General features: G+C 41.8%; 1 protein-coding gene across 2 annotated transcripts in view; it reads left to right on the top strand.

The window, feature by feature from the left end:
* Positions 1 to 15,903, top strand: part of LOC308410750 (microtubule-associated serine/threonine-protein kinase 1-like) — a 53,127-nt gene extending 37,224 nt beyond the window's left edge. For both annotated transcript variants that reach the window (XM_080904328.1, XM_080904327.1), the window contains exons 10-27: positions 426 to 558; positions 1,024 to 1,091; positions 1,473 to 1,549; positions 1,669 to 1,877; positions 4,194 to 4,332; positions 4,451 to 4,583; positions 5,377 to 5,542; positions 5,674 to 5,775; positions 7,928 to 8,050; positions 8,239 to 8,348; positions 8,455 to 8,615; positions 8,737 to 8,996; positions 9,104 to 9,325; positions 9,411 to 9,640; positions 9,851 to 9,973; positions 10,074 to 10,207; positions 10,297 to 10,484; positions 11,376 to 15,903. In XM_080904328.1, coding sequence (XP_080760454.1) covers positions 426 to 558; positions 1,024 to 1,091; positions 1,473 to 1,549; positions 1,669 to 1,877; positions 4,194 to 4,332; positions 4,451 to 4,583; positions 5,377 to 5,542; positions 5,674 to 5,775; positions 7,928 to 8,050; positions 8,239 to 8,348; positions 8,455 to 8,615; positions 8,737 to 8,996; positions 9,104 to 9,325; positions 9,411 to 9,640; positions 9,851 to 9,973; positions 10,074 to 10,207; positions 10,297 to 10,484; positions 11,376 to 12,976 — 4,179 coding nt within the window. In that variant the 3' untranslated portion in view covers positions 12,977 to 15,903. The remainder of the gene's footprint in view (positions 1 to 425; positions 559 to 1,023; positions 1,092 to 1,472; positions 1,550 to 1,668; positions 1,878 to 4,193; positions 4,333 to 4,450; positions 4,584 to 5,376; positions 5,543 to 5,673; positions 5,776 to 7,927; positions 8,051 to 8,238; positions 8,349 to 8,454; positions 8,616 to 8,736; positions 8,997 to 9,103; positions 9,326 to 9,410; positions 9,641 to 9,850; positions 9,974 to 10,073; positions 10,208 to 10,296; positions 10,485 to 11,375) is intronic.
* The last annotated feature ends 64 nt before the right edge of the window (positions 15,904 to 15,967 follow it).

The following is a 15,967-nucleotide window of genomic DNA, read 5'->3' as shown; positions in this document are numbered from 1 at the left end:
TCACACCTAATGGCCACTACACAACCTAAAGCACTTTGAAACTACTGTTTGTTGTGAATTGGCATCATATTGATCTTCTCTGTTTATGCACAGCAGATTCTCAAATGTGACACGTGGTATTAACTTTTGCAAGGAAGACGAGCTGATGCTTCTTTTCCCTGCCCCGTTCTGACCACCACCATCAGTTCCTCAGTAGCAGCACAGACTACAAAAACAAATCCTGGGCTGATCCAGAGGCAGTCATTCATGAAATGACTTGGATATTTTATTAAATTCACAACCAAATGCCAGGATAACTCAAAGGAAAATTAAATCACCACAAATCACTCTAATTTAATGTAGCTGATTGAATAATTATTGGATGAGCTCCAAAACTTTATACCTGATGACATCAGCTACTCAGGTTTTATTGTTGTTCTCTGCAGGAGTTTAACCCCGAGGAGTTTTACCATCTGCTGGAGGCAGCTGAGGACCACGCCAAAGAGGGTCATCTGATGAAAACAGATATCCCTCGTTACATCATTGGCCAGCTGGGGCTTACTCGAGACCCGATTGAAGGTGGGTAGAGGAACTTTAAACAATTAACAGGTTTAAACAGGGCCTATTATGGACATTTATGAATTTATAGTTTTATCCTTAGTTTTATCACAATTCCAAATTATTCTTATTTATATCATGCTGGGCCTTGCTGTAGCCACTCATATCATATGATGCCTGATACAAGACATTTTAGCTTGTCTCCAGTGAGGCCTGTCCCACAGTTTGGGAACCACTGCATTAAGCCAGCTTTCTTGGTATTGGCTCTTTCTCATAAACAGAAGGTTTAAATAACAGATGTGTGGCACTTCTGGAGTCTCACATATACCAGTGTGTAATCTGAGCTTGCATAACTACTGGCATGTTTATTATAAGCTCAATAAGAGCCCTTTTATATGACATAAATAAAGGAAAGCAAAACAGTCTCCTTATTAGAAAATAAAATGACTACCAGATTTTTTTGATCAAACATGTGTTTGTCATCAGATATGGTTTACTTGGAAAGTTATGACAGCGAGGGACCAGTGACACCTGAAACAGATGACTCCACAGAGGTGAGATCCAAAATGTTCCCCAGTCTGGTCGTTTCTGCTGGCTGAACGTGGCTGAAAGGTTGTTGAAAATGTTTTCATCTGCTGATGACTTGGCAAACAGGCTTGTGTCCATTCAATTAGCTCATTTGCACTGAGGCTGTTGAACCCAGATCCACCCCTTCCTTGAATCACATGGCCTCCAAATTAGGATAAGCAGACAAAAAACTATAATAAAAAACAGGAAGGAGGACATAGGAAATGCCTGGAGCAGGTTCTGCTTATCTGTGCAGACAATATAAATGCAAAGACTAATTTAACAGGTGACAAAAATGATATAGAACGTGCTTTCTATCCTCCCACTGGATGATATTTAATCTTTGCATTGTGATCTTTGATCCACAGGGTAAGATGAGAGCAATGAAACCACCAGGAGAAGCAGACTTCCAGACCATCAAGCTGATAAGTAACGGAGCATATGGGTGAGCAGAGCTTTTCTCCCTCACATATGTGCTTTTTTTCCCTTTACAAGCACACAGAGCCAGTGAAAATAAAATGGTCAAACTGCATGCCTCTCTGGCTGTGTCTGCATGTGAACCAGCGCTGTTTACCTGGTGCGGCATCTGGAGACACGGCAGCGATTTGCCATGAAGAAGATTAACAAGCAGAACCTGATACTGAGGAACCAAATCCAGCAGGCCTTCGTAGAAAGAGACATTCTCACCTTTGCAGAGAATCCCTTTGTCGTCTCCATGTTCTGCTCCTTTGAAACACGTCGGCACCTCTGCATGGTCATGGAGTACGTAGAAGGTGAGGACAGGTCTACATGTGCAAAACAAAAAGTAACCCAATCAGTGACAGTCGTTTTACTCAGACAAGTTTACAGTCTGTCTAGCTAATATTTTAGCAACATTTTACATTATAGTATTTAAAACTAGAAAATGCATTTTCTGAAGAAACTGCTGTGTGAATGCTGCTAGCTGAATGTTTTGAGCTGAAATGAAATAATTGCTGAATGTTAAGTTAAAAATGTTGAATGAGATGAAAAATGCAGAATTTGTCACGTGAAAACAAAAGTGTAGAACGGTTGAAAACTGACGTTCACACAGAAGAAGAAGTTGAAAAGTAGCTGAACATGTTTAAAATATAAATTAGAAAAAGCTAAGTAATTACAAAAGAAAATTTAGAGTCAGAAAGCATCTGAAGTAATATTAAAAGTTCATATTCTTTTAATCACTGAATGACTGAAATGCGATCCCTCTATTTGGATCCACACAGTTTAAAAAGTTTACATCTCTGAGCTTCAGAAGACACGCTGTTGGAAAGAGAACAACAATGGCTACATTTTGAGGGTAAAATGATAGCTGTAGAGCAAACGCTGTTGACACAGCAGCAGTTAAAACAGAAGTTTTTAAGATTAATCTTGGCAGAGTGACAGACAGAGCTCATTTAAGGATGCAGGTGTGAGCCTGGCTGCTATAGTGACTCCAGCCAGTGGCACCAGAACAGAAAAGTGACTCTCAAACAAATGCTTCCAAAGACAAAACTACAAGTTGTATTGACAGAATTCCTTCACCGTGAGCGGCAGCAATGTCGAGTCTACACAATTCTCAGTTTTCATGCCTGTGGAGTTTATTATATGGACGTGGTGACAGTGTAAAGACAGCCTGTACTTCTGACTTTTAGACAAATTTTGGGAGCCAACTCTACTCTTCTATGGAAGAGTTTGATGTAGGAGGCTGTGCATTGGTGACATTTATGAAAGAACCATACCATCTATTACAATAATAATAACATTGAATGAAAGAGGGCAACAATGGCTACGTTTTGAGGGTAAAATGATGGCTGTAGACCAAAAGATAGCGTACAAAAAACGTACGGAAGATGAAAAGTAGAAGAACAATACTGTGGATGCTTAATCAGCATTAATCCAGCTATGGAGCACATATGTTTTCTAAGCCAGCGGTCCCCAACCTTTTTTGTGCCACGGACCGGTTTATGCCCGACAATATTTTCACGGACCGGCCTTTAAGGTGTCGCGGATAAATACAACAAAATAAAACTAGTACTGGTACCGAAAAAAAGAAAATTTATTCATAACACACGTGAAAAGACCCAGGAAAACCGAGTAAACGATAACAAAATAACGCTGAAAACCGACAAAAACTATACATTTCACACCTGAGCCTCAACTCTCGCGGCCCGGTACCAAACGACTCACGGACCTGTACCGGTCCGAGGCCCGGGGGTTGGGGACCGCTGTTCTAAGCTGTTAACTGGTTAGTGAGCTAAATGTTCCTGTTTGTATACACCATAACCTAAATCCCACCGTATATTGACTGAACTGAATATCATGACACATTTCCTTAAATGTAAACTCAGTGTGCTTCCCAAAGTGGCACAGTTATCATGTGCAGGCCTGTGGAAATGGTTTTGAGTCTGTTTTTGAGACACAGTAGTAATTGATCTGAGGTCAGCAGGCAGCTTGTTCCAAATAATAGGACCAGAGTAACTGAAGCGCTCTCAGCAGATTTAGATCTGATTCTGGGAACAAGTGAAGGATCAGCACCTGCTGACCTGAGAGGTCTCATTGGGTTATAGACACTGAGAGCTTTTTGAAGAAGTAAGGATTTCATTTATTTATAATCCTCTATTGGAGACTCGTTTGATGCTTCTGTTTAACTAATGTCATTATTATTACTAAATATTAGTGATAAAAGGCTTTAACAAGACGCTCTTAGAAAGATGTAGCACATTTTGGGGTCAACTTGAAAGAAAGGAAGATGTGAAATGTAGGTCGGTGAGGTCAGAGGTCAAAGGTGACATGATATTTTGTAACATTTCCTAAATGTTCCCAATACAATACAAAGGCAGCAGCAAACTTATGAAAGTTTGACCTTATTTGACCTTGAAGAAGAGGTCAGAGGTCCAGTGTAGGTTCCCTGTGTGCCTGTATGTTGTCAATACAAACAATCACAATAAGAAGCATAGTTTTAAATAACTATATAGCATTACTATGTGTGCTTGTCAGCCTAAATAGGAGTCTAGCACAAAAGCCACCAGGAGCCAATCATTGTAACTGGTGAGTACCCGGGACACTAATCAAATATTGAATTGTGTTGGCAGGTGGGGACTGTGCCACCCTGCTAAAGAACATCGGGGCTCTGCCCGTGGAAATGGCACGCATGTACTTTGCAGAGACAGTCCTAGCGCTGGAGTACTTACACAACTATGGCATTGTGCACCGTGACCTCAAACCTGACAAGTAAGATGGAGCTAGTTTCTGTCACACAGGGGCAAAGAGAGCAAGCGCCAATTATTTGCTAAGATGTATAAATAAGGTTTAGACTGCTCAAATGTAACTTTTGTCTTTCTGTTCTCAGCCTCCTAATTACCTCAATGGGCCACATCAAACTGACTGACTTTGGCCTGTCGAAGATGGGTCTGATGAGCCTGACCACCAACTTGTATGAAGGACACATAGAGAAGGATACTCGAGAATTTTTGGATAAACAGGTATGACCAAAGCGAAGTCAGATACACAGCCATTTACTCAGATCTTAATTTGTTTAAATAAAGTCTGACAAAACATCTGAATTTTACAAATTAATAAAACTCTCTGCTATATTAAAACTAAGTATCGAGCGAATGTGAGTCAATTTAAATTAATTGTACTGTACACATCAGGACAACTGTGTGTGTGTGTGTGTGTGTGTGTGTGTGTTTTATTTTATCAGCATTAAAGTGTAGACTACAGTATGATCCAAGCAAAGTTTCACCAACAAATTTCCTTTGAATGCTACACTTCCATTGTGTGGCAGGTGTATCTGACAAATATGGCACAGTTGGCACAACAGTAGACCAGCCTTTCCTTGGTTATAATAATTTCTCTTTCAGGAAAGGCTTATATTTCCAGGGCTTTTATTCAGCACTCGCTTTGAATTTAAGCCTCATTATTTCACGTGCATTCATCACGTCGACCACATATGTGTTAGGATTCAGTGCATGCCCATCTGCACATGAAAAAACACCCACCGGGGCTTTCATCTTGTCTTGGCATCTTTGAGGTGATGGCTTGGCTAAGCATAAATATGCATGCTCCCCACATGCTGTGTGTTTCTCGCTCTGTGACGACTGTAGGAGCGACTGTACGGTTGTAAATGATGAATACACGATTCAGTTAGATGTGAAAGAAATGTTATTAGCAGCAAAAATGCACACGCCTGTAAGGATGAGTGGGTCCCAAGTAATTCACAAAAATCGGAGGTCATAAAATTTAAGAAACGACCGATTGCTGCTTTACTTTAAGGTGTGCGGAACTCCAGAGTATATCGCCCCAGAGGTTATTCTTCGTCAGGGTTATGGAAAGCCAGTGGACTGGTGGGCGATGGGCATCATCCTGTATGAGTTCCTGGTGGGCTGCGTGCCTTTTTTTGGAGACACTCCAGAGGAGCTGTTTGGACAGGTCATTACAGGTGAGAGATCAAAGTATCTCAGTAGAAATAGCATCATTGGACACCGAGCGCAGCTGATAAGTAAAACAAACTGTTAGTCATGTACCATCCACCATAATCTCTCTCTCTCTCTGTCGGCTTGTTTCTGGTAGATGACATAGTGTGGCCAGAAGGAGATGAGGCTCTTCCTGTTGATGCCCAGCACCTGATCTCCTCTCTTCTGCAGACAAATCCGCTGGTTCGATTGGGCACAGGTCAGTCTCCTACAGCAGAGCTTCTGGCTTCTCCAGGATTCAGATGAAATCGTGTAGTGATTCCTCACCACCTGAAGTTATTTTCTATGTGCATTCATTTAAATTTGAATCAGACTTGACGCAGATTTATGCATCACAGATATTTTATGGTTCCAATATTTTTGCACTATTCTAACCATATTTGTTTACTCTCAGCTGTGGTAATAATTGATTTTTCCGCTCAGACCTCTCTGCTAGTTTTCATTCACTCTTTAGTCCAGTGTATGGTGTAATGCTTACATGTGGAAATGATGTAGGCTCACCAGCCACTTCATTTGGTACACCTGTTCAACTCCCACTTAAAACATCTAATCAGCCAATCACATGGCAGCAACTTAGTGCATTTAGGCATATAGACATGGTTAAGGTAACCTGCTTAAGTTCAAACTGAGCAAACTGAACATCTCTATGGTTTACAGCAAATGCTCTAAAAAGAGAAAATATCCAATGAGCAGCAGTTCTCTGGGTGAAAATGTCTTGCTGATGTCAGAGGAGAATGGCCAGACTGTTTTGAGCTGATAGGAAGGAAAAGGTAACTCAAATTTTTACAATCAAGATATACAGAAAGGCATATCTGAATGGACAACATGTTGAACCACCAGCAGCCAAGACCACACCGGGTGTCACTCATGTCAGCTTAATAACAGGAAACTGATGACTGGAACAGGAAACCGGACAATGGAAGATTTGAAAAAACGTTGCCTGATGTAATGAGTCTCGATTTCTACTGCACAATGAGATGGTGGGATCAGAATTTGGCATAAACAGCATGAAAGCATGTACCCATCCTGCCTTTTACCAACAATTCAGGCTGGTTATGGTGTTTCTTGGCCCACTAGAGACACTATTTTAAAACAGTGCTAATTGAGCATTGTTTAAAATCCTCAGCCTACCTATTGCTGCTGACCATGTCCATCCCTTTATAACCACAGTCTACCCTTCACCAGTCATCTTCTGATGGCTGCTTCGAGCAGGATAACAGACCATGTCACAAACTTCAAATCATCTCAAATTAGTTTCTTGAAGTTGACAATGAGTTCAGTGTAACCACATGGCTTCCTCAGTCACCAGATCTTAATCCAACAGAGCCCTTTTTGGATGTGGTGGAACAGAAAGTCTAAAAATCTGCAGCAACTGTGTTATGCTGTCATGTGAACATGGAGAAAAATCTCCAAGGGATGTTTCCACCACCTTGTTGAATCTATGTCACAATAAATTAAGGCGGTTCAGAAGGCCAAAGGAGTCCAATTCAGTACTAGCAAGGTGTTGCTAATAAAGTGGCATGTATATTTATTTACATTTGAAGATACACTTGGGAACCTTCCCTGAACAATTCTGTAGCAGTGTGCTTGAATAGTTTGCTTCTATCCCACTGCACACTTTCTGAGCTACTTTTGTTTTACATCTCGTTCTCCTTTGATTTTTAGCTGCAACATTATTCTGCAAAGATTAAGATTAACTTTTCTGAGAAAATGCACAAATTTGAATGATTCCTGATGTATTTGAATCCTAAAATAGAAATGCCGCAGCCTGATGTGAAATCTTGCAGTCTTCTGTGGTCCACTCAAACTTTTAGTCACAGTTCCAGTTGGCCCACCAAACTGAGATTTTTTGTGTTTTCTTCTTTGTGTTTTCACAGTCTCATTGTGGTTTCCTGATGATTTCATTGTTTAGGCTGACTTCCTGTTAACAGCTTTCCTTTATACCATCTAATAAACCTTACTGTACTGGTCTGTTTTCTCAGCAGTGAAACAAGACACTGTATATGCTTTTGTCTCTATCCAGGACTTTTATTTGTAGTTCAGTTGTTTTTTTGTGGGGTTTTTTACTGTGCTGTATTAGTACTTTCATCTAAGAAATGCATATGAATACTTCTTCCACCACTGCACATCCCTCTTGGGTACACCTAACCCTGACTGGGGCTCGCTGACCTAGAACAATAACTGTCATCGTGCGCGCTGGCTTACGGGTTCAGTTTACCCAAATAAGTCAGCTTCATTCAGGGTAGAAATGCCTCCACATGCTTGAGGGCTGCTATTACTACCTGTCTGTCATCGCGCTCCCTCATTCTCTCTTTTTACATCCACCTCCTTTCCTTTGCTCTGCCCCGAAGGTGGTGCTTTTGAAGTGAAGCAGCACTCATTCTTCACTGAGGTGGACTGGAACAGCCTGCTGAGACAGAAGGCAGAGTTCATCCCTCATCTAGAGTCAGAGGAAGACACCAGTTATTTCGACAGTAAGTTCCCCTTTGGGAATGAAGGAATGGTATTGAAGAGAATGAATTCCAGCACAGATCCTTTAAACCTTAGGAATTTCTTATTCTTGGAAACAGGTCAAGGTCTTTAACTCTCCCATGTAAATGTTAGCATAAAGCACATTCAGTCAGCAGTGGCTGACTGAATGTACATTACTTCTCACCCCCAGCTCGTTCAGAGCGCTATCACCACGTGCATTCATACGATGAAGACGATACCAATGACGACGAGCCCGTGGAGATTCATCGCTTCTCGTCGTGTTCCCCTCGCTTCAGTAAGGTCAGGACCTAAACTTTTATTTTTCTGTCAGCGTTTATTCATCAGTCTACATTCAAATCAATCAAAAGAACCCAAATATTTACTGTTATGCTGCACCGATGTGAAGGTATACAGCAGTATGGAGCATCTGTCTCAGCTGGAGCATAAACCCCATGGCGTGACTCTACGGGAGCACAAGGTCCCCAGGGAGGATCGCTTAGCCAAGAGAGAAAGCCTGGGAAGTGTCACCCTTCGAGATAAGAGCTGGAGGACTGGCTCACCGGAGATGTGAGTAAAAGCACAGTTAATAAAAAAAGTGCTATCTGTGTTTCCGTTTGTTTTTGATCTTCTACCTGGGTTCATTGGCATTGAAAGTTTATTTCAGAATATAATTGTCTTTGGTTTTCAGGAAGCGTTTATCCTGCTCAGAGTCCTCCTTCACTGAGAGTGATTCCAGCCCTCCGTCTGGGGCACGGAGGCGCTTCTCTGCTCTTATGGATTCTTACCGATTGGCCTCCCCTCTGGAGTTGGACTCTGAGCTGCCTGTCCCGGGCAGACAACCTCCAGTGAAGGCCAGGGGAACGTCTCTGGAAGGAGCCATGAGTACCATCTCTTCTCAAGGCGACCTGAGGGCATTCCTTAAAGAAAGTAATGGCTTTGCAGCTGCCGGTAAGAAAAATGAGGAACCATCTCATGACTTGAACAATTTCATTTGTCACCCCAAAACATGAAAACATATATTTCCTATCACCTTTCATGTCTCTGCCTTATTACAGACAAACTGTTGAGACCTGCTGATGCATCACTGCCCCTGCCAAGCAGTGCTACCATTCTGGGGCTCCCAGACCCACAGGGGACTTGTGGGGCCACCACAGACCTGGTGCTGCGAAGAGTTCGCCACCAGCAGCTCTCGGAAGGAGAAAAACGCAGCTCAAGACCAGGAACTAAAGTTATCAAATCTGCCTCTGCCACTGCTCTGTCTGTCATCATTCCAGCAGGTAAAGGCATTTCTTTTACTGCATTAACAAAGACATTTTAAAAAATAGTGTTTAGAAATGAATCTTTTGTGCTTTCTCTCCTCAGTGGAACAACACGGTGCATCCCCTCTGGCGAGCCCCATGTCGCCCCGCTCCCTCTCGTCCAACCCTTCCTCTCGTGACTCATCCCCCAGCCGAGGCTACTCCCCGATGGTCAACATCCTGCATTCTCCCATTACCATCCACCGCTCTGGGAAGAAGTACGGCTTCACCCTCCGAGCTATCAGAGTCTACATGGGAGACAGCGATGTTTACAGCGTGCATCACATGGTCTGGGTGAGAGAGCAAAGCAAACAGGATGCAGAAATCTTGATTTCTCCCTTTAAAGCAATGCAGAAACAAATGTGATTATTACTATTTATTCGCATAGCGCCTTTAATGTGATTCTGCAGAACAGCCCATGCAGAGTACCATACAGTATCTGAAGGTAACTGGGCTAATATACTTAGTAGTCAAATCTGTGATGTTTTTTTGTTCCAATCACAGCATGTGGAAGATGGAGGTCCGGCTCAGGAGGCTGGACTTAGTGCTGGTGACCTCATCACTCATGTAAATGGAGAGTCAGTCCACGGTTTGGTCCATACAGAGGTAGTGGAGCTGATCCTGAAGGTAGGAGAGATCTATCCATCTAAAATAAAAACAATTTAAAAAACATCTATCTATATATTTATGTACTAATATAAATCATATAATTGTGCATCAACTGCAGAGTGGGAACAAGGTGACTATTACAACAACTCCTTTTGAAAACACCTCCATCAAAGTGGGTCCTGCCCGCAAGTCCAGCTATAAATGCAAGATGGCACGACGCATCAAGAGGACCGGAGCCAAGGACGGACAAGAGTGCGTCACTGCAGCATTCCAAGAAAACGTATCCCTCTGTCATTTAGATGATTTCACTCTAGTCATTCGGCTTTTTGTTCATCTTTCAGTAAGAAGCGCAGCTCCCTGTTCAGGAAAATTACCAAGCAGTCCAACCTGCTCCACACCAGCCGGAGCCTCTCGTCTTTAAATCGCTCCCTGTCGTCTGGAGACAGTCTCCCGGGCTCCCCCACCCACAGCCTCTCTGCCCGCTCGCCCACTCAGAGTTATCGTGGCGCTCTTGAATCCCCGCACCTGGGTTAGTATTTAAGGCGACCAGCACGTGTGCCTGTTATAATCTCGTTTAAAAGCAAAAAACAATTGGGGAGTAATGCGATGGAGGAAGATGCGTGTAATGTCTTGCCTGTGGAGTCCAGTGGGGAAGACTAAACATTAATCATTTCTCTATTAGTTATTGGGGAAGGAAATACTTTGAGTGTTTTTTGTTACTAACACTATATTTAGTTTAATTCATTTTTTGTGCTAGTTCACTAAAGCAGTTTCCTAATAATAATGAATTACAGTGGTCAAGTTAGAAGTAATGAATTCATTAACTAGCCTTTAAGCATCATTCTGAAACAGGATGTTTCTAATTTTAGAAATACCGCACAAATGACTAAAGGCTTAAAATACACACTGAAGGACATATCTGGTCAAAAATGACTCCAATATTCACTGTGATATATAATCACAGTGTTACTGGAGGGCAGGGTAATGCCATAAAAGCATCTGGTAAGACATAATGTTTCTAAGATTAGGGCTGAGTACAATAATGTCATTTTATTTGAATTTAGAAGCAGGAAATTAGAGGTTGTGCAGGTCTTTAAGACATGCCTGTACTTTAACTAAACGATTTATATCATCTGGCTTAATGAATAGATAAAACTGGGTATAGAAATTAAAATGTATGGAGTGTTTTCTAGTAATATTGCCTAAGAGAAGCATATATAATGTTCAAAAGAAACTTTGTTTTGAGAAAAAAATAAGGTGAAAGAGCTGCGTTTAACATTGCAAGTATGTTTCATGTGTTTCATCACACTTATACTTTATATAATTTAGCCTACAACTCAAGACACATGAGTAGAAACACACACATATTCATTTTATTGTGTTGGGAAAAAAATATTCCAATATTCTTCTTTTTCCTCAGGTACATCATCCCAGAGCAGCTCCCCGGCCTCCAGCACCCCTAACTCACCTGCAACCACTCACCACATGAGACCCAGCTCCCTACATGGGCTGTCTCCCAAACTTCACCGGCAGTACCGCTCGGCTCGCTGCAAATCTGCTGGCAACATCCCATTGTCTCCCCTGGCTCACACCCCGTCCCCGACCACCTCCTCTCCTCCACCTCTCACTGGGCACACGGTAGGGAGCTCCAATACCACGCAGATGTTTCCTGCCAAGCTGCACTCCTCACCTCCTGTTGCCCGCCCACGTCCCAAGAGTGCGGAGCCACCCAGGTCCCCTTTGCTGCAGCGGGTGCAGTCTGCAGAGAAGCTAGGAGCACAGATTTTGCCTTCTTCATCATCATCATCGCCCTCTCCTCTGACAGGGGGGGTGTCATTACGCAAGCATAGCCTGGAGGTGACACACGGGGACTACAGGAGAGAGTCCTTCCACTGTGAGCACAGTCTACAAAGTCTGCTAGAGATGGAAGGAGAGAACGGACCCGCTCCCCCATCTCCTTCATCATCATCCTCCCCCTCTCCTCCTATGGGAGGGGAGGTTGGAGGCCTAAAGCCTGTGAGACGTCTGGGAAGGCAGGAATCGCCACTCAGCCGTGACACACTCTTAACAGCAAGAGAGAAAGAAGTCCAAATCACAGAGTCTGAGCTTGCTGGGTCACAAACTGAGAGTGCAGCTTCTAAAGCAGAGTCTAAGATGAGCGTCGTTGACACATGTAAAACGTTACTTCCTGCTGAGGTTGCAAAGAGTCATGGATGTGGAGCTGCAGTTGAAATCAAGTCCAGTGCTTCATCTTCAGAGGTTAAGCCTGGTTCTGGGATCAAAGCTCCAAGTTCAAGCCTTTCCGGTTCTGAGGCAGCAACTTTTAAGAGTAAACCCAGCGAAAAAATGTCTCCTTCAGGCACATCAAAGGGCCTGCTAAAGCAAGACTCCAAGCAGCAAAGTGCACAAACAGATAGTGGACCTGCAACAAAAGCTCAGGAGAAGACTGAGGAGAAGGCAAAAGGCCCTTTAGCTGCACACAAAGGGACCTTTCAGAAAGCACCTACAGAGCAGCTCAAGCAGCGTAAAGGTACAGACACAATAGAGAAAGGAGCAAGCTATAAAGCTAGTGATACCACCAAGCTCAAAGGACCTACACCTGTAATTCCAAACCAGGGTCAAGCCCACGCTGCAGCCAGATGCAAAGAGGAGAAGCCAACAAACAGAGGAGTCAAGGAGGAGAGGCAACACCTGGAGGTCCTGGAGGAGAACCCCATGTCGCCTCCCTCGAATGCAGCCTCACCCGCCTCGAGCAAGTCACGGCCCATGTCTCCAGGGGATAAAGCCAGCTTCGTTACCCAGCTCACAAGCGTGGCCAAAACAGTCCTCGGGCCTATGAAGGGGGGATCACAAGAGGGAGGCAAGGTAAAAGACATATCCAAGTCTGGCGAGGAGAAGCGGGGAAGCGCTGCAGGAAAAGGAGAAGCTTCGTCTGGCAGTCTCCGCCGGGGGGCTCAGACAGCAGCCAGCACTATCCAATCTGATAAAGGAAACATTCGCAGCTCTAAGCATCACTCGTGATAAGAGCTTCAGAGGGAGTGTGATTGTCCCATGCAATGCCTTTTTAACTGTAGCATCAAGCTAACATATCATGAATTTACACGAAATGTAAATGGAGAGACATGCTGAAAAAAAGACCAAAAAAGATGACAGAACAAAGTTGCATCAGCTGACTCCTGCTGGAAAACATGTGCACATGGTGTCCTAATGTAGACCTGTGTATGTACTGTATGTTCATCACATTATGTTGTATATAGTACAAACAAATGCATATGTCTGAATGCATGTCTAACACTGTACATGGGAAATGAAAGAATATTTAAAAAAATTAAAATTATACAGCAGACCTTAAGGTAGAGAACACTGTGAACAACTTTTCAACTGAACACAGCCACATGCGCAGACAGGTCGGAGTCTGTTATCCTTGTATGGGGGTCCAGTAGTGCCAAAATTATGTTCACGTGTTTGCCGTGTGTGTCGATTTGACATGTGACTAAATATTTTTTATGTCGTTTCAAAGACTTAACTCGTAGCAGAAAGAAAAAACTGTGAAAGACAGAATTGATTTTTTAAATGCTCTTATGTAATAGCATTTTTATTGTGAGTCAGCTCCACAATATGTTGAAGATTACTTTCTGTTATGGATCTCAGGCTCTGGAACAATCTGTGTAAGGTCCTTCCAAACAGCTGATAATTTTAAATAACTTTTAGAGACCCAACAAATTGTGTTTGCTTTTAGTCAAATTTGAGGCGTTACATAGTTTTTGTCAAGTCTCCTGTGAAAAATTTCTTACTGCTTGTTTACTCGGTTGCTGTTTGTTTCTATTTGTGAATTTTGATCAATTTATTTTTTACACTTGGGTTTACATTTCATGTTATTTATTTATTTATTTTAAATTAATTTTGCCTTTCATTTATGCTTTTCTTTTAATATTTAAACAGTTTTTAAACATCTCCTATTTCTTTGCTTTTAGAAACTCTTGGGTTTATTTTGCAGTTTGCTTTAGGTCATTATCCAGCTGCACCGTGAAGAGCTGTCTGATCAGTTTTGCAGTGTTTGTCTGAAACCGAGCAGAAAGCATGTTCCTGTACACTTCACTAAATGCATCCTGCTGCTTCTTTCAACGGTCACATCATCAATAAACACTAGTGCCTCAGTTCCACTGACAGCTAAACATGTCCATGCCATAACACTGCCTCCACCATGTTTGACGGATGATGCGGTGTGCTTCAGATCAGAAGCTGTTTCTCTTTTTCTCCTTATTTTTCTTTATTGATTATTCTGATCCTTCTGTATTTCATATTTGTAGGCTTTGACAACCTTCACAAAAGGGTTCCTAGAAAAGAAATCTGCAATCATTCACTTCACTTGTGTTTGAAAATGTCCCAAAAGCTTATGGAGCTAACTGTATGCTGGTTTCTACGTTTTGTATTTCTGCCCTGGACTGTTTCAAACATAACTTGACATGTTAAGCAGACATAAGCAGTGAGCATGTGAACATAATTTTGGCACACATGCCTCATTTAAATGGGCATTACATTACATCGGCTATATCATTTAGTTCAGTATGACACGAACTGTATTTTCTTTAGTCTTTAGTTACTAAAAGGGATCAGACACAGAAAGGTTTTTCATATGTCGTGCACTGGGGGGTCAAACAATCCTGAACTCTGGACCAAGATACTGGAATGGGGATCAGCTTGTTTGTTCCAGATGTGTTTAAGGGCTGGATTTTGAGACACTGGTGAGGTGATCTTGCACTGGGACGCTATGCAATGTGTTAATGATGTGAGTTTTTCTCTGTGTGTGTCCTCAATATTACATTTACATTGTGCTCTAGATGAGAAAAAATAAGGGGAAAGGGTTGCAATAAGTCAAGCATTTGGTTTAAATAGCTGTCTCTGCTAGTCATAGTGAAATGTGCAATTACATATTTTAACCTATTAAGTGAATATATAAGTGTGCTCAGAGTGTGGTATGGAGATAAAGTGGAGACAGAAGCGTAATGAAAGTACAACTTAGAGGAGATTTTGCGGTTTCACTCGCTCTTTGTTATTTATGCAGAAGTACAGTTTATAGTGTAATAGGTGTGAAGGAAAGTGCCAGTGTTTTCATTTAGGGATAATGTGATGTTTTTGTTGGTTTTTGTACTTAAATGTGTAACAATATGCAATCCAAAAGTGCCCAGTTCCATAAAACTGAGCATCCTCGTCAGTGAAACCGTAGTAGGTTGTACACAGGAGTAGATCTGTCAAGAGGATTTTAGTGTTAAGGTGATGTTTATTGTTGTGTGTTCAAGTGATCTTGATAGATTCTGGACTCCAGGTCCAAGACCTGGTTTAGACTGCCACCTTGTGGATGAACTAACTTGACACCAGAGGACCTGAGGTACACAAAAAAACTAGTGAACATTTAATGAGCAGTCTATCTTCTGCCTGTGGATCTTTCTAACCCACACATTATAGTTCTGATTGATTAATGATGAACATCTTTGAATCAGATTTATATGACGTTTAGATGTTTAGACATTAAACAGTGGTGGTTTATGTGTGATGTGAGGAAAAAAATGCACTTTATGTTGTGTCAAACTTTTTATTTTTTCTTATATTTTTTTCTATTTGTTGTATTTAGTAACTTTGTATTTATTTCAAATTCTGATTTACTACTAATATTAGTTCATGTTCTGACGCTGATTACGTTTAGAATGAGAAATTTACCAAATCTATGTGGCTAGCCCATCCTGTGCAGTTTTGACTAGTCTTTCTGTTAAGTCGGAAGCTGTGATGTTGCTGTCACATCTATTTTTGTCCAAGTGTTAGGCGTGTTTACGAGAACTTTGCTTTCTCAGACTATTGTTGTCCATTACATTGTTACATACCTAATAGCCACTGTCGTAAAAAAACAATGCAAAAACAAACAAACTAAAAAAAATAAAAAATAACATAAAAAAAAGCCTATAGTGCAGAATAAAATGCAAAAAATACTTCCTTTGTCTCACTTTTTGAGTCTAA

Source organism: Rhamphochromis sp. 'chilingali' (genome assembly GCF_963969265.1).
Source record: "Rhamphochromis sp. 'chilingali' genome assembly, chromosome: 15".
NCBI lineage: Eukaryota > Metazoa > Chordata > Actinopteri > Cichliformes > Cichlidae > Rhamphochromis > Rhamphochromis sp. 'chilingali'.
The sequence above is the reverse complement of the archived record's forward strand: the minus strand, read 5'-3'. Positions and strand labels throughout refer to the sequence as shown.